Source organism: Tachypleus tridentatus, chromosome 7 (genome assembly GCF_004210375.1).
Source record: "Tachypleus tridentatus isolate NWPU-2018 chromosome 7, ASM421037v1, whole genome shotgun sequence".
Taxonomy (NCBI): Eukaryota; Metazoa; Arthropoda; class Merostomata; order Xiphosura; family Limulidae; genus Tachypleus; species Tachypleus tridentatus.
Genome location: NC_134831.1, coordinates 9,617,718 through 9,641,926, shown reverse-complemented (window position 1 = coordinate 9,641,926; position 24,209 = coordinate 9,617,718). Strand labels below are relative to the sequence as shown.

The 24,209-nt window shown below is 35.2% G+C and overlaps 1 protein-coding gene across 10 annotated transcripts in view; it reads left to right on the top strand.

Moving 5' to 3' along the window:
- Positions 1-24,209, top strand: part of LOC143255071 (mothers against decapentaplegic homolog 4-like) — a 61,692-nt gene continuing 37,483 nt past the window's right edge. For 4 of the 10 annotated variants that reach the window (XM_076510129.1, XM_076510126.1, XM_076510125.1 and 1 more), the window contains exons 1-3: positions 1-151; positions 8,395-8,709; positions 10,125-10,299. In XM_076510129.1, the coding sequence (XP_076366244.1) occupies positions 8,473-8,709; positions 10,125-10,299 (412 nt within the window). In that variant the 5' untranslated portion in view covers positions 1-151; positions 8,395-8,472. Of the gene's footprint in view, positions 2,004-8,394; positions 8,710-10,124; positions 10,300-24,209 lie in introns of all 10 variants that reach the window. The other 6 variants (XM_076510131.1, XM_076510128.1, XM_076510124.1 and 3 more) reach the window with 2 other exon arrangements.

The window sequence follows — 24,209 nt, the reverse complement described above, 5'->3', positions numbered from 1 at the left end:
AAATAAACAACGGGTAAATGAGTTGTACGCGCGCATGTTCGTAATGGAATGGTTTTGTTAGACGCGTTAGTGTTTTCAGTGAATTTGTTTGAAAACTTTGTTATAAAAAGCTCCTTAGTAGTTTCTCATATTTAAAGTCAAACTTGATAAGGTAAATAACTGTAATTTGTGAGATGTGCTTATATTGTGGTATTATATCAATTACTGAGATGTGATAAATTGATAGTTTTTCAGAAATGCATCTTTGTGTTTTATTTTTAGGCCTAAACGCACTAATAGCACTGGTGTAACGTAGGTTATTGAGGTTGAAATTGAAGCTAAACCTAACGTGTCTTGTTAAAGTTAGGCTTAGATTGTTTTTGGTACTAAAATTGTATTAGTCATTATTATAAAGTTACTTTAACGTTTAAAACCACATTCTCTTATATTTAGTTGCTTTATATGCCCAAAACATTAATCAATTCTTTGTGTAACTTGGTCACAAGTAATTTTTAATATGGCGGAGACGGCGAGTTGTGCAAAATGTAAGCAACCAAATTAACCATATAAAATTATTTTATAATCCAGTGATATTGGCAACCAATAAGAGAGGTGTATAGAAGATATATTGTTCTTCGTATTATTGTATACCACCTGTCTGAACATTGTTAGTGGATGTCAGACAAAGAACAAAAGTGGAAAACTTCACAACTATTAAACTGAGTCTAAAATACTTATGTTCATGGAGAGAAAATTCCATTTTTCATGCTTTTTATTGTTATACTAATACAAGTAATATTACTGGTATGACATATATTTGAAATTTAAAAATAACCACTTGGAAACAATTTTTTTACATTTCTTCATAAAGATATTTTGTAAACATGAAGTTTGAAATTTCTGTATATTGTATACCACTACAACTATTAGTAGTTCTTGTGAGGTTACCAGATAATCTGGAAAATGGAGTTTTTCCCAGTTCAGAGAAATCTAACTATCATGGGTTTGCTGTTTTTCAAACATTAAATGCCCTTACAACCATAAACAAAAATACTAGTCACTTGATGACTCTTTCAATACAGGCTCAGTTAATTTGACCAACCACTTGGCCTCTTTGTACTTCTTTAAAGTCTTTATAGGTTTTCTAACTTTCATTAAAATATGTACACCCTCAAAATATTTTGTAGTCTTTCAATATTATCATTAAAAGCCTCACAAAAAAGTCACGTTTTTAGTAAACTAATTTTAATAAACTAAAGATTATCTATTAATGTATTGAGTGTTTGTTTTCTGTAGTCCATTTAAGTAAATTTTAAAGTTAAGATTAAAAATAATTTTTGTTTTCTCAAAAATCAAATTTTATTTGTATAATTCTCGAAACTTCATAGAGACAATCTAATCTTTTAACCACACAAAACAGTCAAAATAAATCCAAATAACCTTTTTTCTTTTGAGAAGACTTCAAATAGGAGCATGTAACAGTATACACCTATATATAATTAAAATTTATAGTTTTATTGTCCTTTGAACCATGTCTGACTACCAACTAGGAACTCAAGTGACTGATATTGTAAATCGTGGAGAACCACAATTCACCTTACATTACCTAACTACATTACACACATGCTGCTTGTATGCTTGTCTCCAGTAACAATTTTATTGTATTTGTATTACTATTATTGTTTATTTTACCTAATCTAATCTTTGCTAACTTAGAGAAGTTCCCTATTTTTATATTTTATAATAATAAATAAACATGTAATGAAGTACTTATCCAATCTTCTGTTTTTGTTGCCATCAATTTTTGAGGGCATTGAAGTCTAATTTTTATACTAATAGCATTAATACATTATATAACTTTTACTTAATCTGATAGTACACTAGGGAACATAGACTAATAGCATGCAAAAAGTAGAATTTTCCCGACCTTTCACAGCTTTTCTGCTTTCTGACTATGCAACAAGAACTGTTACAAATTCATCCAAGCTAGTGATCAAGTTTGTTACCAGAAAGTTGCTTGTACTGTGAGTGAACTTTATTATTTGTTCAAAACAGCATTATGCCATGTATCATTTGATGGATTAAAACCTTGACTTTCTATAGGTTATATAGAATATATATTTAAGCATAAGACAGAACTGTTAATGTATCCTGAAAGAAAGGATGTCAAAGGTGGGTGTGGCAGGAAAAATCTGATATCCTGTTGATAGCTCTATAAGCAAACAAAACTGAAGGCTATAAAAATTATGGTTTGTCTGAGCAATAATAATTCTGTAGTGAGTAATTTATCTTTAATTTCTTACTCTTTCAAGGGTGGTAGAGAAAATGGAGAAGGCAAGATGCCTAGAGAAAATGTTGTGTGTCATACTAGGGGAAATTCAGGATAAGGAACTTAAATACACTTAAAATATGGATTGTTAGTTAAGATCTTATACTATACCCATAGGTATAACAAAGTAATTTAATAAATGTTTGAATAGAGGGCTATAAAACCTTTTGTCATGCATTTTACAAGATACCCAGGATGTAAGAGTTAACTGAAGCAGCCTTCTTTAAGTAAGAATGTGCAAGAAGATTTAAAAGCTTGTGATTTAATAAAATAATTACTTTGTGAGTGTACTTAGTAGTGTAATAATGTTTGTTCATACAGTTTTATCATTGTGGGTGTACTTAGTAGTGTAATTGTGTTTGTTCATACAGTTTTATCATTGTGAGTGTACTTAGTAGTGTAATAATGTTTGCTCATACAGTTTTATCATTGTGAGTATACTGAGTAGTGTAATAATGTTTGTTCATACATTTTTATCATTGTGAGTGTACTTAGTTGGGTAATAATGTTTGCTCATACAGATTTGTCAATGTGAGTATAAATGTTAACTTTAGTTTGTTTATAAGAAATGCAGTGTCATAGCTAATGGTTGTTTTATTGACATTTAAATGTTTGCAAATTAAACCATTTTTACCTCTATTACATCTATATTGTAAAGTGAAGTATATTCTGACAGAAATTAACATATAACAATGTTTAGGGACAAAAAGGACCTACTGGTCCATCTCAGCTGTTCTATCTTCTAAGACAGGGGTCACCAAACTTTTTTCACAGGGGAATGAGAAGCGTGGGCCACATGATCATTATGTTCAATACTCATAAGCTAGAATGAAAGCTCTCTGTAAAAGACTTAACACTAAATTTAGGATGCCACATCAGCCATGTGGGAGTAACATGCAATACACACATATAATAAAAAAGAAACAGAAATACAACCAACAATTTTATTTCCCAAAAGGTTATCAAAGAAGGTGACATTAGCAAAAACAATTGTAACATCACTCATAGTGAGTACATATCTGAATTTCACTAAGCTGCAAAAAAGTAAGTGAGATTTATGAAATTGGCATTTGGCTTTCAGAATATCTTCAGTGTTCGATTTTGAATTGCTGCATCCAATTATTAGAATTGCTTTCAAATGTTCATCAGTCAACCTTGATCGATGTACCAACTTCACATACTTCATTTTTGAAAATGCTTGTTCACAGACACAAGTTGTTCTAAACACTGATGTCATACCAGATGTGAACTGCTTCAGCTTTGGAAAATCATCTTCAGGTATGCAGCTGTAAAATTCAATAAGTTGCCCCTCTCTGTGTTTTGCTTCCAACAAGTCATTTCCTTGCAAATCGATGATCTCCAGCTGAAGTTCCACTAGCATGTCATCAGTGACACAATCAAAAGGATTCTGAAAAAGGAAAATGTCACTTTTGATTCTGTCGAGATCTGAAAATCTCTTTAAAAATGTTTATTTAAATCACCAATTTTTTTTTTTTGAAACTCCAGGTTGATATTTTTGTGATTCCAGCATGAAACTCATTAAAACACTGAAAATGAGAGAGGTTTACTCCTTCCAAATGTGCTTCAAACAATGACAGCTTTCATTGAAATCCTTTAATGATTCTATAGAGATCACAGACAAAGTTATTCTTCCCCTGAAGTTTCAAGTTCAATTCATTCATGTGGGATGTGATGTCAACCAAAAATGACAACTTTGACAACCAGGTTGAATCCAACAGAAGTGGATAAGCTCTATATGTTTCGATAAGAAATATATCTCTCTTCTCAGCTTATAAAAACGAGACAAGACTTTACCGCAGCTGAGCCACCTCACCACCGTGTGATAAGGCAAGTCACAGAAATCCGAATCAATTTCTTCAAGAAACGCCTTGAACTGGCAATGATTAAGTGCATGACCTCGAATGGGGCTCACTGCAGAAATGACTGGTTTCAGTACGTAAGAAATATCTAAGTCTTTTCCACAGAGTACTTGCTGATGTATGATGCAGTGTATGAATAGAGCGCTTGGAAGTTGAAGATCTTCCAATTGTTTCCTGATCAGCCTCACCAGACCCTTCTTTACTCCAGTCATGTTTTTTCCTCCATCAACTGTTACACCTTTAAGCTGATTCCACTGAAGGTTATAGTCTTGCAAAGTTTTATGCACTTCCATGAAAATATCTTTTCCAGTTGTTCTTCCGTGCATGCTGTAAACTGATGCCAACTCTTCCGTGATCTGAAAGTCCAAATTAGCTCCACGAATGAACACGAGAAGTTGTGATGTACTTGAGAGATCAGTAGACTCATCCAGTGCCAGAGAATACCATAGGAAGTTTCTAGCTTTTTGGCGTATCTGTAATGTGACGTTCTCTCCAAGTTCTTCTGCTTTCCGTACAACTGATGTTGCTGAAAGGCTGATACTTTCAAAGAATTTGGCTTTTTCAAGACACAACTCATTTACTGCTTCCATCATACACTCTTTAATGAAGTTGCTATCAATAAAAGGTTTTTCTCGCTCTGCTATCCTATGCACTATTTTGTAACTTGTACATGCGAGTGACAGATTCATTTTCAGCAAACTTTCTCGTGAAGAGATTCAAAAACACGTTTCATGGATTTAAATTTCTCAGAACTGAACTTTCCTGAAAATTTCAAATATGTTGATGGATGTTTTGTTTCATAGTGACACTGAAGACTGTACTCTTTCAAAACAGGAACACTTTCGGTGCATATCACACAAGTAGCTTTCTGGTTTTTTTGTTTTCGCAAAAAAGTACTTCCCATTCTTCATTGAAAGCACGACACTCAGAGTCCACTTTTCTTCTTTTAAAAGCAGTCATAACGATGGGTGAAAAAAAACGATATGAAAATGAAAAACACGGAACACTGTGAGAAAAGTATTGTACTTGTCCAAGAACGCACGAACAATATACATTGAAACGTACGTTTGCCACGACACTTACCTAAGAATGAGTTACGAAAAGTGCATAACCTGACTACTAAGAGAAATGAGCTTACTAAAACGGTAATCCTAGGTCGCTGAATTTACAAGACGAGTTGATAGGATGGGGGTTAAGTCTGTACTTGTTTTCGAAATCCTTATGCTTTCATAGATACGTGCCTCGATATAAAGAAATGGTCAGTAAGGACAAAAGAAGAATTTTCCTATTGATTAAATTTAAGGATCTTAATCTCTCCTCTTATGACAAACTCTTCATCCCAAATACCATTTTATTAATTCTCCTCTGAACCTTTTCCAACAATTCAATCCCATTCCTAAGGTAAGGAACCCAAGACTGAACACAGTACTTCAAATGTGTCCAAATCAGTCATCTACACAATGAAATTATAACGTCTTTTAGACTTGTATTCAATTTGTTTTGTATATACAACTTAAAATTCTATTTGACCTACCAGTAGCAACAGTATACTGCTCAGATGGCTTTAGAGACTGATTAACCATTACACAAAGATCCCTTTCTTTCATGATACTTTTAAGGTTATTCTCATCCAATTATATTTATAATTCAAATTATGATAACTCGTGCAGTATCATTTTTCATAATGAAATGTTAAATGTGACACTATTTCATGTTAGATGTGTGTGATGGCCAACTACAAAATCTTGTTTTTTTATGAACTGGGAACTCAGCTTACTGATACAAACAAGCTAGAATATAAAGTAAGTACCTTCTAACTTTTCTGTTTGTTGAGATATCATTCTTACTGAATGAAACTCGGCAGCTCTGCCCACCTTTTTCCACTTTTGGAATAATGTAACTCAAGACAGCTGGTATGGATATTAAAACATTTATTAAAATAGATAATACTTTTGGAAGCATTTTTTTATACACATGTACTTCTGTCTATTACATATGACTAACCAATCAAAAACTTAGAAAGACCCTCTAGTCACTTTCTCAGCCACTTTGTTCTTTTGAACCAAGATTTGTGGTAGATAATCATCTTTAGTCTACTCATAATTTTATATTATTTAGACACAATTACAGCTTAGTTATTACACTTCTTTTTTATGTCTACTGTCTGTGACAAGTGAATAACCAATATAAAGCCCAGAATGTCCCCTAGTGGATTTCTCAACCATTTTGAAATGTTATGGCATCAGTCTTGTTGTTTTGATAACAAGATTTAACACCAGTAAGGGAAGTCTTTAGTGAGTGTGAAATTTCATATTTTTTTAGATCCAAATACAACTTTGTTACTAAGCTTGATAAATTATATTGGAACTCTATGGTATACATACACTTATTTATGATTTTTTTATTATTTCAAATGTATATATGAATCAAAGAAATATTTCACTTCCACATGCAGAGTCTGATAGGGCTTAACAACCTTTGGCAATCAGCAAAGTATAACAAAATCTATAACTAGAAGAGATAACTTGAATAGTACTTCATTATTTACTATTCTGTGTTTCAAGAAATACATGTTTAAGATCTTATGTGTAAATATTAATAATATACATACATACATACATAATATATTATAACTAAAATGTGACAAAACACTAGAACACATCCAAGACAGGTCACTTTCTAAAGGCCAGTTTTATATTCTTGGATATAGTAGCATGTGTGCACATGCACTGTCATTGTAACTGTTGTAATGAAAGGTTAGTATAATAAACATAGATAAATCTGTACTGTTATGACATATGAGATATTTAGACCAAACATCTAAACAAGATATAATTGGTAGTCATTTTAGAATGAAAAAAACATAATTTATATTTATTTCCTAATTTTTTGTGGTTGTTAAGAGGTCAGTCAGACTGAATCCATACTGAGATTCAATAGGGAAAAATAACATAAAATATAAAGTTTTTTTCTGACATTGACATGGGAAAAATGTTACTTTAAAAACCTTAAGATATGATAAAAAAAATCTGGTATTTTGCATGTGAAAGCTTTGTAATGGTTACTGTTAATCTCCTATATTTCTTGAATATATGCTTTTACTGATGTAAAAATAATATAAAAACTATAACAAGTATAAAATGGGTACAAAGTCAGTCCCAGGAGCTGAGCCCATACTAAAAGTTAAAACAACACCAGTAATCACATTGTATATGGACTTAACTGAATCTAAATGTGTTGTTTCATTATTTTGACAATTAATTGTTATAGTAAATAAGTTGAACTTGTTTGGGATAAAGCTGTTACAGTAATATTTGTTTATATAAAATATATATATACGCGTATAGTTTGGTGTGTATTTTATTCATAAATCCAGTGACTGCTTTTACACTTGTAATATCATAATGAATATCTACTGACAGATAGTACTATCGTAATAGATTATTACTTGGTGGGAGTAGTAGTTCATCTTAGAGAAGTATAACTTATTTTTTTATAACTGAACAGGTATTTATATATTGTTATAAAAAATACCAAACAAGAAATGTAGTGAAATTCTAAAAGCAGTAAGACCCAGTGTCATGTTTTTTGCTGACTAGTAAAACTTCAGTATTATCCTTAAATACTTCATATTTATGACCATATATTAATGAGATACTCTTGATTTCTTTTGAACTGTTTACTTAGTATTATGGTGTAAGAAATTTGCACAATTTGCCTTTGGTCTGGACAAATATAATTCGTGTCTTCAGAGGTGAAGATAATTTATAATAATACAATATTTTACACATCGTTGAAGATAAGTTGAGATCTATCCAGTGATGAGCAATGAATAGTTCTGGCATATTTTGTTAAGAAGCTGTGTTATTAGCTTTCTGTACAGTTTGTGAAGAGATTAATTTGTGTCAACAATATTTATGTTTTTGTATACTTTAAAGAAAAACTAGAAAGTTGAATGATAAATGAGAATTTTTGAAAGTTAAGTCTTCAATTCTGTTATATAAAGTTATTCTGAATGTACATGTTTTATAGTTAAAGCTTGTGTGGAAAATTTTTTCAGAATAATTAGTCTTAATACATTATTTTATATGTTTAATGTATTTATTATAAATTAATTTTGAACTTAAGTATACAAGCAGACTTTTCAATTGTTGTATGTTCAGTTTGGTTAAGTGTTGAAATTTTAATTTTAAAAATATATCTTAGTGCAGAAAGTTAGCTGTGTTTGGGAGAACATCAAGAATACAAGAGTTTTGAAATATTTGAAGTAATGAAGCAAACAGAATGACAACCAACTCTCCAACTTCTGCTGATGCCTGCCTCAGTATTGTGCATAGTTTGATGTGTCACAGACAGGGAGGAGAATCAGAAAGCTTTGCCAAAAGAGCAATTGAAAGCTTGGTGAAAAAACTGAAAGAGAAGCGTGATGAACTCGATAGTTTAATTACTGCTATCACAACAAATGGAGCTCACCCCAGCAAGTGTGTTACCATACAGAGGACACTGGATGGTAGATTACAGGTAATATTTCAATGTTTAATAAGGCATGTGTCACCACACAAAGGATGCTGGATGATACAGCATTGTAATGAAGTACATTTGGCAGCCAATTGGGTGTGAATTGACTTGTCCAGTTAAAATATTAGTAACTGTTATTTGTTTTGGTTATTTGCTAGAATGATTTTTAACTTTGTTCAGAACATTATATTTCAAAGAAAGACAGAAACCTTTATCTGTTGTGATTAAACTTGAAGCTGGGAAAACTTGAAATATAATTAGGTGATCATAAATTATGATTTTATTGGTACTTGGGCCCAACTTGGCTAGGTGGTTAGGATTTTAACTTGCAATCTGAGAGTTGTTGGTTCTCGTCCCCATCACATCAAATGTGCTTGTTCTTTTAGTTGTGGGGGCATTATGAAGTGATGATCAATCTAGCTGTCTTGTGATAAAAGAGTAGCCCAAGAGTTGGCAGTGGGTAGTGATGACAAGGTGCCTTCCCTCCAGTCATACACTGCTAAATTAAAGATGGCTAGTGCAGATAGTCCTAGTGTAGCTTTACACAAAATTTAAAAAAAGTTATTGGTCCTTTCTGTGGTAATGCACTGTAATTTAAATTCCTTTTATTGTTTTCTTCATAACTTAGGTGTTAGTATTATTTTCAGAATATCTGATACAGTTGTTACTACATTTTTTTTTATAAAATATAATGAAGCATTATTTATTTAGTTTTGATGAGAATCACATTCTGTGTTGAAAGTGACTGGAAGTTTTGTAGTTTGCTTTTCTATTATCCTACATAAACCAAGCTTATGTCTACCCACCTAATTCTGTCCTAGTAAATATGTAGAGTATGTCTTTTTATCTTCACTCACGTGAGTTTACTGTGGTGATCCTATAGAACAAGTCCTAGTTTCGTGATTCATAAAATTCTATCCTGGTAATTACTTAAGAGTACTAGCGTATAGCCTGTCAAAAATAACCGGGCAAATACTACTACCTCCAGTGCAGAGTACACCCGAATCTCACATTTTGTGGCTAACTGAAATCAATATTTTCAAAATCAAGCTTCACCAACAAAGAGGCAGTCAAGGGTTGGCCAGTCAAAATTATGATAATTCATGAAATGAATTTATGATGCATTAATAGAGTAACACAGGCCACCAGTGGTTTTATTGTCTCAAAGATTTTACACATTTTGTGGTAATTTCTGTACAGTGAATTTGAAAATATCCATTTTTCTCCATCATATTCAGATTTTTCACAAAACATCACACATACTTTTACATAAATGAATCATTTTTATTGAACTTGGGGTTTATTATTTTCATATATGAAATTTTAATATAGTAGTTTATTGTAATCAGTTTTTTCTTCAGTTTAATATAGACCTTTATATGTGGGAAGTCTACAAACATTTTGTTTTCATCTCTCAGGTTGCTGGAAGGAAAGGGTTCCCACATGTTATATATGCCCGAATCTGGAGATGGCCTGACCTTCATAAAAATGAATTAAAGCATGTTAAATATTGTCAGTATGCTTTTGACCTAAAATGTGACAGTGTCTGTGTGAATCCTTATCATTATGAACGAGTGGTTTCACCAGGAATAGGTAGGTTATTACACCTTAAGCAGTTATTATAGAGTAATTAATAAGTTACATGTTGTTATCCTGAGTTTGTTTTGTATGTTGGTTATTTTAATAAACAGGTGTAGAAAATTTCATCAACCCTCTTGCCATAGGCAGGCCACAATGTGCATGTCATTTGTGTAGTTACATTCAAAATTTAATTAAAGTACTTTATTATTGTGGTATATGAATAAACTTGGCATCGAAACATAGTTATGTGACTATGTTTATGAAGTCTTCACTTTGTGAATACATTTTGTAGCATTAAGACTTTGTATAACTATAGTTAGCTAAAATACATGTATCAATTTCTACTTGTATATGAAATGTAAAACTTTTTATGATACTTGTTCAAATAGTTGAAACAATGTTAAGACCACGGTTGTTCATGTGTCACATAACTGAAAAGATTATAAATACTTCTTAAAGGTTTCTTGTGGAGTAAAGGAATTCAAAATACATAATACTTGGTGCTTAATAATACTGATTTTATTAGAATATATTGTATAAATTTTAAATGTTTTTTTGTGAAACATCAGAAGTTGCATGGAAAATACAAGTAAAAGAAATAATAATCAACATTTCAAATCATATAAGATCCCAGTTAGCAATAAATCCACTCTTGAATATGCTGTGTGCACTTTTTTCTTACTTCTCTCTGAAAAGGTATCTGAAATAAATGTAAAAATTGTGCAATAAGTGTAGAATGGTCTATAATGATGAGAGCAACTTTCAAAATTTCAAAAATTGTTATGGTCACAGAGAAATAATCAGAAATAACTGGCTCTTTCCAAGAAAATCAAAGGAAGGATTTAGAATGGTTTGATTTTAGTAAATGTTACTTATTTCACTTCCAAGGATGATGTTAATCACTTTCAATTTAGTTTATTGAGACTAAACATGTTTCTAGCTTTCTTGTTGTATGTCTTTATTCTCAATGTTGTAATGCAACATTCTCTTCAACACACATTTCTATAAGGTCTTTTTGCTTTTCTTCTTCTAAATCCTGTTTGGATTTCTGTTTCTGTGATAAGCTTGTTACTTTTGTTAGCACTTAAGCTGACAATTGCTTTGATTTTAGCAACTGAAATGTCCAGTTGCTCAACCTTATAATACTACTTGGGTTTGTCTTTGTCACTGTTGCTGTATATAGGGTGACTTTATCCACTAATTTGATCTCCAATTGTATCTGGTTTTCTCAAATCATTTGGAATTCATTTCAATTGACTTTTTCAGTTACTCAACTTGAATATTAAGGTGGTAGTACATGCTTTGTCTTGACATCCATTTGAACCTTTGGCTCCATGTACTATGTTTCACCTTTTACTTAAATTGCTGTTTCTTTAGTTGCTTATTTGTTGGATGTCATAGGCTGAAGATGTTTGTACCACATGTACACAGGACTCTATCACTCCACTTTTGTCATCACCACACCCAGTTTCCAGTCACTAGGGTTGCGGACAGTGATTTTCTTTCACTTTTGGAGAAGAGGGCAGAGTTGAAGGCCCTTCTTTCAAGGTCCTTGGATGTTCCCTGCAGTGTGGATTCCTGTAAGTGGTGAGGGGCTTCCCAGGGAAGGTTTTGTTCTTTCAATTTACCTCCTCTGGGATCTAAACATCAACCCACTGTTTGCTGTGCGTGGCAACCTGTAAAGGGGAGGACAGGATCCTGGCGGTTGATGGATCCAACCCTAACACGCCACTTTGGCCTTGAATTCCTGTAGATAGGTGGCCTTGGGGTGGCCTCCCCTTGGGTCAGTTGGCTGGTTCACTTGGACTAGGGTCAACCAAGTACCAGTGTTGGATGTTCTCAACAGGTGTTGTGGACATTGTATCTGATGCTGGTGTTTGGGTGTAGTGCTTGTTTCGTGAGCACTGACCTGGCATTGCTGCAGTGTCCTTGTTTGACATTGTAGTGTGTTTCCTTGTAGGGCTCCATTGTGGGTGAGAGCAATAGGCACTGAAATATTCTTTTTCATTGTGGATCCTTGAAATGAACACTTAAATAAAATAGTGAAAAAACAGTCCATAGGTAAACACCCACGTCTTGAAGATTCTGAGCAGCAATCTTCAACATCTGTAACACATGTTGTACTTCATTTTCTTATATTGCACTCACTTTCAGATAAACCTTTAGGGCATATGTCTCCATTTTTTATTCAGAAGGGAATAGAGGGACTTGCTGGCTCTCTAAAGTCAGTAAAAGAGCTTCAATCTGGTGACATATTGGTGGAAACATCGAAATCTCAACACAGAATTCCTCTTGCGTTCAAAGGCAATTGGGGACATATCTATTGAGGTTACACCTCATGCTACTTTGAATTCATCACGAGGAGTTTTTGTTGACATGGATTTGAAGAACATCCCTGAGTCAGAGATTCTCACTGGCTTCTCCACTCAAGGTGTTTCTGCAGTGATGTGTATCACCACTTGCAAAGATGGAATTACAATGCTGACCAGCATCCTCATTCTGACATTTACATCCCCACATCCACCTGCCACCATCAAGGCAGGTTATCTTAATTGCAGTGTACAGCCATACATTCCAAACCCTCTCTGATGTTTCCAGTGTCAGCGGTTTGATCACTCAAAGACGTCATGTCATGGTTCCTTGATGTGTGCTCGTTGCAGTGGCAAGGGCTATGATGCTTATGAGTGTGAAATGGACCCTCATTGCATCAATTGCAGTGGTTCTCACTTGTCCTGCTTTTGTTTTTGCTTTAAATGGTTGGAAGAAAAAGAGGTGCAGCATTTGAAAACTATTCATAACATTACTTATCTTGAGGCTTGAAAGTTGCTGTCCACCACTTCATGTTGGGTATACAGTCGTGAAAAGTTAGGACACCCTATGAAAGCATGTGTATTTTTGAAACACTTTTGGATATATAGATATTTAATCTCAATTTTAACAATGCTGAGGGTTTATAGGAATATAACTAAACAATTAAACCTGAAGAAAAGGCTTTTCAAGATCTTCTGTAAATGTAATTCTACAAAAATGCATATGCTAACTGAGGGAAAAGTTAGGACACTCCCACATTTATTCCCACTGAAAATGGTGCAACTCACACACAGGTGTATCACACCAGGTGTACATGATTAGAAGATCCTTACTCAGCATTTTGAATGAGGCTTGCCCTATTTAAACCTCAGACATTTAGTTTGGCGTGCTCCTGACTGTTGAAGTGAGAGTGAGCACCATGGTGAGAGCAAAAGAGCCATTTGAGGCCTTCAGAAAGAAAATTGTGGCAGCATATGAGTCTGATAAGGGATTTAAAAGATCCCAAAAGATTTTGAAATCAGCCATTCCACTGTCCGGAATGTAGTCAACAAGTGGAGGGCTTTCAAAACAACTGCCAACATGCCAAGGTCTGGTCGTTCAAGCAAGTTCACCCCCGAGAGCAGACCGCAAGATGCTAAAAGATGTCTCCAAACACCCTAACATGTCGTCACGGGACCTACAGCAGGCTCTGGCTACTGTTGATGTGAAAGTGTATGCCTCTGGAATCAGAAAGAGACTGTACAAGTTTAACTTGCATGGGAGGTGTGCAAGGAGGAAAACTTTTCTCTCTAAGAGAAACATCAAGGCCAGACTATAGTTTTCCAGAGAGAATGTAGACAAAGACCAGGACTTCTGGAATAATGTTCTTTGGACAGATGAATCCAAACTTGAATTATTTGGACACCAGAACAGAGGACGTGTTTGGAGTAAACCAAATACACTATTCCAGGAAAAGAACCTCATACCATCTGTGAGGCATGGAGGTGGAAGTGTCATGGTTTGGTGCTGCTTTGCTGCAGCAGGACCTTGACAGCTCACAATCATAGAATCCACTATGAATTATACTGTGTATCAGAGGGTGCTTGAGGATCACGTGAGACCATCTGTACGAAAATTAAAGCTGAAGTGGAACTGGACCCTGCAACACGAAAATGACACAAAACATACCAATAAATACACCAATGACTGGCTGAAAACTAAGATGTGGAGAGTCGTGGAATGGCTGAGTCAAAGCCCAGATCTTAATCTCATTGAGATGCTGTGTGGTGACTTGAAACGGGCTGTACATGCAAGAAACCCCTCAAATATCTCACAGCTGAAAGAATTCTGCATTGAGTAGTGGAGCAAACTTTCTTCAGACCAATGTCAGAGACTGGTAGATGGCTACAAGAAGTGTCTCACTGCAGTTATTTCAGCCAAAGGGGGTAACACAAGCTATTAGGGGTAGGGTGTCCTAACTTTTTCCTTAGTTAGAATATGCATTTTTGTAGAATTACATTTACAGAAGATCTTGAAAAGTCTTTTATTCAGTTTTAATTGTTTAGTTATATTCCTATAATCTCTCAGTATTGTTAAAATTGAGATTATATATCTATATATCCAAAAATGTCACAAAAATATACAGGCTTTCATAGGGTGTCCCAACTTTTTCACATGACTGTATGCTGCTGCATATTCTTTTACTGCTACAGTGGGAGTGCAGACAGATATCTGTATTTCCAAAAGAATTGTTCTCAAAACATGGTTAAAAAAGTTGATGAATCAACTTTGACATCCATCTTTGTCCCTTACATACATTCCAACAAATCCCAAGATCCACTTCCTTTGGTTTCAGGTAGAGGCATATCCTCAGATACAGTGATGGTATGACCCAAGGAAACACAGATGGCTACGGCCTCCAATGGTATATCAAGTGGCAAAGACAGGGTGGAAACATGCTGATCAACCAATAGTGCCACCCCTTCATGCACTTTTCCATCACACAGCCTGTCATTTCTGTACAAAGAAAACCATCAAAAGGTGACTGTGTCAGTAGCTTTTGGAAATATTTCTTGTAAGGAAATACATACTGGATGGAAGGAAGCAATAAGTGTTTTGATGTCATATCATCACTGTTTGTTCTCTCTGCCTGTTGCCTGGAGAGACATACGATCAATCAGACCTTGATGCTGTCAGTTGCTGGCTCCCTTTTTAATTCTGGGGGACTTTAATGGACATCATTTCCTCTGGGGAAGTGCTGATTTTGATAGGAGGTGTCGCTCATTAGAGCATATGCTCTCTGATCACAACGTTTCTCTTTTCTGGTTCTTCTACTTATTTTCATGCACCTAGTCAGTCCTTTACTGCTATTGATCTCTCACTTTGCTCCCCTTTATTATTCTCCCATTTTTCATGGAGGGTTGACAATAATCCATGAGGCAGTGATCCTTTTCCGATAATTTTGAGGGAGATTAGCCATGGTCGATGCCACCTGATCCACGAGCAAAGGTGAAAGCTGGATCAGACAAACTGGCCCTCTTTCACTGCTCTCGCAGAACTTGATCCTACCATCGTCTGTAAGCCATCAATAGACGACTGTGTGACAGCAGTAACTGACTGTATTTTACAAGCAGCTACTCAATGTATTCCTAAAACCTTGACACGTTTTCCATGATATCCTCGTCTGTGGTGGAATCTTGCCTGCCACGTGGCACAGAATGCTCAAAAACAGGCCTGGGATACTTTCAGTAGATATCCCACACTCATGAACTGCATTGCTTTCCAGCAGGCCCATTCACATGCTCGGTTGGTTAGACGTAAAAGCTAGAAAAAATCTTGGATTAAGTTCACAACCAGCATATCTTCTACCAGCAGTTCCAAAGTCATATGAAATAAGATTCGGAAGGTCAGTGGGCAGTATAATTCTGTCCCCTTCTTAATCTTGCTCTATGATGGCCAGGAAGTAGCTGATACCTGGATCATTGCTGATACTCTAGGTGAAAGCTTTTGCCAGGTATTTAGTATTTCTGCTTCTTCCTCCACCTTCTTAGCCATCAAGACTCGGGGAGATCGAACACCTCTTTCCTTTTAAGCTGATTATCTCTATGATATAATCTTCCCTTTACACTGGTGGAAATCAAACTGGCCCTTCATCGGTCTGACAGTACATCAGTTGGACCTGATGATGCACACTATGAAATGCTGTGCTATCTATCTCCTGCTTCTCTTGATATTCTTCTGATTGTTTTTAATTGGATCTAGTAGGAGGAGGTTCTTTCTGATGCCTGGCACCAAGCTATTGTTTTACCTTTCTCTAAACCTGGGAAGGATCCCAAGATTCCTTCAACCTACTGTCCAGTTGCTTTGACCTTAGAGACAATGTTTAATGCTCATATTGTTTGGTACCTCAAATCAAGCGACCTCCTTTCGCCCAACCTGAGTAAGCTCTAAAGACAGAGCTCCACTCTGGACCACCTGATTTGACTTGAAATGTCAATCAGAGAAGCCTTTCTCAAACGACAACATCTTCTGTCCATATTCTTTGACATTGAGAAGGGGGTTTGAATACAACATGGTATCTTGCGAGACTTCCATATATATGGGTTATGTAACCATTTGCCCATATTTATTTAAAAATTTTTAATGGATAGGAGATTCCAAGTTCATGTGGGTTCGACACTTTCACGTTCTTTTCTTCAGGAACTTGGAGTCCTTCAGGGCTGTGTTTTGAGTGTCACATTTTTCAGTATAAAGATTATTGCCATTGCTGAATAACTTCCTCTCAACATTGCAAACGGGCTCTATATCAACAACTTTCACATCTCATGTCAGTCATTGAACATGATGTATTTTGAGCAGCAGCTACAGAGTGCCTCAATTGTTTACTGAAGTGGACCACAGCAAACGGCTTTAACTTCTCTCTCTCTAAAACCATTTGCACACTTTTTTGCTGCCAACGGGGTATTCACCCTGATCCTGAACTCCATATTGGTGAAGTTGTGCTGCCTGTAGCCCCTGAGACAAAGTTCTTGGGACTTTTTTTTTGACAGTAAGTTGACCTTTATACCACACATCAAGCAGCTACAGGTGAAATGTACAAGAGCATTGAATATCCTCCTTGTCCTATCTTCCACCAGTTGGGGAGTGGCTCGATGTTTTTGCTAAAGATATATTGTGCTTTTATTCGATTGAAACTTGACTATGGATCGTTGATCTATGACTCTGCCAGGACATCGGGTTTAAAGGTGTTGGATCCCATTCATCATCAAGGACTTCAGCTCTGCACTGGGTCGTTCCATATTTCTTCAGTTCAAAGCTTATACGTAGAGTCTCATGAACCTTCTTTGTACCTCTGCTGTTTGCAACTGTCTTTGCTATATACTTCGAAACTTTGTTCCTCACCAAAGCATCTCACCTGAGATTGTGTGTTCCTTCATCGGTGGGTGGCCATACTTTTTCAGAACAGATGATCTGCTATTGCTCCGTTATCCAGGCACAGTTGGATGAATTGAGTCTGTCCTTGGATAACATTGCTGTATCCACTGGTCAGCCCATCCCACCATGGCTTCTTATTGTCCCCATTTGTGACCTATCTTCAAGTCATCTGAGAAAAGCAGACACTCTCTATTGTAAATACTGTCTGTTATTAGCTGAACATCTTTCGAACCATCCATCCATTCTTGTTGTGTGCAGGAATCCCCTCTACAGCTTCTGTGTTCACTGCTGAACTGTATGCCATTTCTCTTGCCCTGGATCACATAAAAGCTAAGCAGTATTCAAACTGCACTACTTATACTGACTTCCTTAGTTCTCTACTGACCCTCGGATCACTTCACATCAGTTCACTCTCTGTTCTTGCTGATATTCAAAACCAACTGGCCCATTTCTCTTTAACATCTACTTCTATCCAGTTTTTCTGGATATCGGGCCACGTTGGTATTCGCGGGAATGAGCTCGCTAACATCGCAGCTAAATCTATCTGCTCTGGCACTATCATCACTCTGCCTGTTTCATACATGGACTGTGATACTGTATCCATGTCAGCTGGCAGTCCACTTGGAATGAGCAAGGCAAAAACAAGCTTTTCCAAATAAAGCCCTATATTGGACTTTGGCTGTCCTGCTTCCATAAGGATCAGAGAGGAAGTTGTTCTAACTAGACAATGCATTGGTCACAGTGTTTTAGCTCATCATTTTCTTTTATATGGAACTGATGCACCAGTGTGTAGTCTATGTAACACTCAGGTCACAATGAGACCCATTTTACCTTCTTGCTGTCATTACAACTCTCAATGACAGCACCATTTTAAACATGTTCTGTTCCAAAGTTTGTCCATAATGTTAGACAGTGTTATTAGTGATGGTGACGCTGTCCACCTTGGTAATGTTTTTAGTTTTTTAAAGGCCATTCATCTTTTTAATGCTATTTAAGTTTTTTTTTTTAATTTATACATTAGACCTTTTTTAATGTGATTCTCTTTTAAGAATCAAAGTCTATCTGGTTCGATTTGAAATTAGAAAATGGCTGTAACGTCAAATAACTCGAAACCAGGAATGGAAAAGCTAACTTCAGGTGACTAACGTAGCTGTTTGAAGTACTTGTTGGTTATCCTGGCAAATGTTGCTACAAGTCTTTTAAAACTTTTATTACTTTACTTTTTGAAAATGGCTGTAACGTCAAGTAACTCTGAACCAGGAGTGGAAAGGCCAACTTCAGGTGTCTGATGGTGGTTTTCTACTTTACCTGTTAGTTTTCCTGGCGAGTTATGATTATTACAGTCACGTTACAGAAAGTCCTTCACAACTTGAATTACTATAGTTTTTTTCTTGACGTTGTAGACTAGATGTAAACATTGGTTTTATGTTTTTTTAAAACTTTGTTTTGTTTTACCTTAATTTACTTTTATAAATTTTACTAAATTTACTTTAATTTTAACTTTTCACCAGATGTTTGGTGTAGAAAGCCAACTGCTTTGTGCCATAAAACACCAAATCAACCAATCAACCAACCTTGGATGTTTTTCCTAGATGATGGAAAGAGCAGCATTAGCCTACTTGTAATACTGGTTTAGGTTTGATGCTATGTTATCCAGTTGTGGTGTACATCGCCATTCTTTTTTATCAATATCATTTCAATTCACTTTTCATCGAAGGCATTTCACTATCCTCTTGTTATTCCAAATACAGAGTGGCTTCATCCTGGGTTCTAGGTTCAGCACAGTGTTCCACATCGTCTCAGTAATTCTGTGGCAAGTAGAAGCTCCTTGCTCACTCAGTTGAGGAATGAAAATGAATGTTTCTAATTCCAAACTGGATGAGTTGTGTTCCTTTGGTTGAGTTATGCATACACAATACCATAATTTTGAGCCTATGTTGTTGCATTTTAGGCTTCTTCAGGTAGAGAAGCTTGTTTCAGTGTTGCTTACTTTTTTGTCGGGATTCTAGTGATTCCAAATGTATTGTGTTATGTCTACAGATCCAGTTGAAAATATATCTATATATAATGGTGTTATCCAATAACCCTAGCCACCGTTGTGGGATATAGGTACCAAGACCCCTTAATTCCAGCCCCAAGCAACTAGCTGGGGTTCCACAACTTGGGATTGAAACCTGTTCCTGGAATCCCATACTGAAAAGGTAGAGGGCCCAGTGAGGGCATTATCCATGTAAAAAGTATGTTTTGTAAGTTAATAGATTCCTATATTAAAATTGTATTTCCAATAGTATTTACCTCTGCTGACACTCCTTTTCTTCTCCACTATGACCATTACTGGAAAGGCAAACTTCAGGTGACTAACACTGCTGTTTGAACTACCTGTTAGTCATCCTGGCGAGTTGTTATTACACTTTTGCTGCATGTCATTTAACACTTTTATTGCTTTACTTTTTAGTACTGGCCATAATGACACATAACCCGGAACCTGGACTAGAAAAACCAACTTCAGGTGACTGACAGTGATTCTTGTACTTACCTGTTAGTCTTCCTGGCGGGTTATGATCATTACTATTCTGCTGAAGGAAGTCTTTTACAACTTTGTAGACTGAATGTCAACATTGGTTTTCGCCATTTTATGTTTTGTTTATACCTTTGTTTCCTTTTACAAATTTTACTACATTTACTTTACTTTTACCTTTTTACAGGACATTTGGCTGATTTTTATTATGATTTTGCTATATGTCTTTTAACACTTTTCTTGTTTTGCCTTTTGATAATGGCTGTTATGACAACATAACCCGGAACCAGGACTGGAAAGGCCAACTTCAAGTGACTGACGGTGGTTCTTGTACTTACCTGTTAGTCTTCCTGGCATGTTATGCTCATTACCATTTTGCTAGAGAAAGTCCTTTACAACTTCTCTTACTCTGCTTTCTCTCTTAACATTGTAGACTAGGTGTCAACTTTGATTTTATACTTTTTCTGTTTTTCAATGATGTTTTGTTTTACCTTCATTCCCTTTTATGTATTTTACTACATTTAATTTATTTTTACCTTTTTACTGGACGTTTGGCGCAGATAGCCTAGCTGCTTTGTGCCATAAAATATTAAATCAATCAATCAATTCTACGAACGGTGTTAGAGACTGGGATGGTGTCAGTCTTGAAAAAGTTATAAAATTATGAGAACAAGGTGCTTGTGTACGGTATCAGTTTAAGGGGCTGATTGACGTAGGTGGAGAATACGTCACTAAGGACAATTGAGTGAGTGTGAAAGACCAGAGCAAGCAAAAATAAATCAAAAGGTGGCCAAAAATTGAAACTCTGGCAGTCAGTTAATAGCTGAAACTGTCAGTGGAGGTGAGTGTTATTGGAAATACATTTTCAGTTTAGGAAAATGTCAAATTTCAATTTGCCAGGCACCATTCTTCATACAAGGACAAGGGAGTTGCTTTGTCCTTTCTGTTACTCTTGGTTCTCTGCTTCTTCATGATTTTCTTGCCGAGGTAAAGCATCTTTCTTCTCTATTAAATCATGAAGTGATTGTCATTTAAGGCTCTCTTCAAACATATTTTGAACATCTGTATTAGCTAACAGACCAAATTGTTCCTATCGTCTATTCATTGTGGATTTTCAAGCAAGATCAGCTATACTCACTGACTTAAGAGCTCCATTTCTTGCAAGATGACAAACACTTGTAAAGTTATCAGTATTGTTTTCCCAGGCTGAACATTTCTCCTTTGATTCCATCTTTGGAAAGTCACTGAGTGAGATATCAATATTGAAGATCACAGACATTTTCTTAAATTTATCAAGAATGGTCAGTGTATTACTGAAAAAACCTGTTTCATTATCTGAGCTGCCATCCAGTCCATCAGTGAACCTCTTTCATTTATCTCCACTAAGCACTGATCATCCATCTCTCTCTCTCTTTTTTTTTTTACTGGCTTTTGAATGTTTTGCACTACTTTACATCTACTTTGTGGGATAACATGACATTGTATTTCTGTACATATAACTGGAAGATTACAGTGTAAACATGTTGCAGCTTCCTTTCTTGCATACTTATGATGCACAAAAGTATAAACTGATTTTGAAATGGCTGTGTTTTATACAAAAGTCGTGTTATCTGATTTTTCATTATGTTTATCTGTGTAAAATATGATTCTGTAGTTTATATTTTTTGCAAAAGAACTAATTTTGGGTGATATATATGTAAAAATGGCTCGTTTGGGTTGAGAAAATTTTTTACGCAGAGGAGTGAACAACGTTTCGACCTTCTTCAGTCATTATCAGGTTCACAAAGAAAGAGAGAGGTAACTGACCGGAAGCTGACCACATGTTTGAAAGGGGTTGTGTAATGAGTGTCAGAATGTAGAGGGCATGCTTAGATGTTGGATTATATTTATTAATATAGGTATAAAGGTGTTCCTTTGTATTGGTTTATTTTGGGCTTAAGGTGTTGTATAAGTAAGGCTTCTTTAATTTTGCGTTTGTTTATGTTTGTTTCTTTATTTAGTATTTGAGTGTTTTCTATGGTTATGTTGTGTTTATTTGACTTGCAGTGTTCTAAAATGTGTCAAGATGACTTTTTATGTTCTTTAAATCTGGTTTCCATTTTTCTACTTGTTTCTCCAATATAGAAGTCGTGGCAGTTATCACATTGTATTTTATAAATAATGTTGGTGTGATGTTTGTCAGTGTAGTTTTTACATAGTATAGACTTCAGTTTTGTGCCTGGATTTTAAATAAATTTGGTATTAACTGGAATGTCTTATTTAGTTATTAGTTTTTGCCAAATGTTGGTTATTTTTCTGCTGATGTTGGGAATATATGGTATGCAGCAGTATATGGTTTCATGATTTTTTGATCCGTGAGATATATTTACTTTTGTTGGTTGATTTTGCTTTCTGTCTAGGTGTGTGCGTATAATGTTTTCTATGGTTTGTGGAGGAAACTTATTGATGTTGATGAAGTATTGTTTTGTTTTGTCTAATTCATTGTTAATTTTATCTAGTGAGCATAGTTTTATGGTTGTGTTTATTTGGTTTCTTAGTATGTTGAGTTTTTGTGTTGTTTCATGTGCCGAGTCCCAAGGAATGTGTACTCCAGTATGGGTGATGTTCCGGTGGATTTCTGTTTTAAATTGTGTATCGGTTCTTGTAATTTTGAGGTTAAGAAATGATATTTGATTGCTTCCTTCTTGTTCACATGTGAAGTTGATGTTGGGATGTATAGAATTAATGTGATTGAAAAATGAAGTGTGTATTCTGTAGATGTGAATCCTGCAATCGTGTTGTCTACATATCTGTACCAGTGTAGTGGTAGATGTAATGCTGTGTTAATTGCTTATGTTTCTACTTGTGTCATAAAAATATTGGCTAGAACTGGTGATACTGGATTGCCCATACTTAGGCCATTTGTTTGTTTATAGTTGTGGTTGTTGAACATGAAGTTTGTCTTCATCGTGGTGAGTTCTATGAGGGTTGCTGGGAATGTCTATAGATGGGTTAGGGTCTCGGATGTAGAGTTCTAAGGCTATTTTGCAGGCTTCAGTGGTTGGAATTTCTGTAAAGAGGGATATAACATTGAAACTGGCCATTAAGGCTTTATGATTAAGTTGATTTAGATTAGACATGAAATTCAAAGAGTCTTTGATGAATGAGCTGGCTGATGTTACATATTTGGAGAATGCCCATGCTATGTATTTACCAAGATTGTAATTAAACGATTCATATGTGGACATTATTGGTCGTGATGGACAATCTGGTTTGAGGTTTGAGGATGCCGTATATTTGTGGTGTGCTTGAGTCAGTTTTACGTTGGTAGGAATAAAGTGTTTGTGAAATTGTGTTGGCTTTTTGCATTTTTAGTAGTATTTTGTTTAGTTGTGTTTCATGTGTCTTTGTTAGATTTGTGTGTATTGGTTTAAATTTGTTAGTGTCTGATAGGATGTTCTTCATTTTTTGAATTATTCATTCGTATTCATTGTGACTATAGCTTTACCTTTAATTGCTTTTAGAATTTTTATGTTTTTGTCTCGTTTTAGGTTTTTAATGGAATTAATGTCTTTTTGTAATGGTTTTGTGAGAAAATTCTTTGAATAAATTGTTTAAGATGTTGTTTTTAGGTGTTTCTGGGAAATATAAATTTTTAATTTTACATGGGAAGTTTGGCTGTTGGATGTCAATAAAATTGTCCAAGTTGTCTTCCTTCTGTTGGTTGTTTTCTTGTTTTTGTTTTCTGTGGAAAGTATCACAAGTCTCCTGGCTAGATCTTCTAAACATGTTTTTATTTCTGAGGTTGGAATGTACCTAGGTGAAGTTGAGTCCTTTGTTAAGTAAATGTATCTCATCTGTGTTTAATTGTCGGTCGGATCTGTTAATTATGAGGTTAGTAAACGGTTTGTCATGTTGATGTCTTTTCTATAATATATAAAAAAAAAAAATAAATAATAATAATAATATAAAATTGTATATTCAACATCTAAGCCTGCCCTCTACATTTTGACACTCATTACACAACCCCTTTCAAACGTGGTCAGCTTCCGGTCAGTTACCTCTCTCTTTGTGAACCTGACGATGACCAAAGAAGGTCAAAACAATTTTCACTCCTCCACGTAAAAAATTTTCTCAACCCAAACGAGCCGTTTTTACATATGTATTTCTCTACAAGTGGGTTTTCTCGACATCACTGATA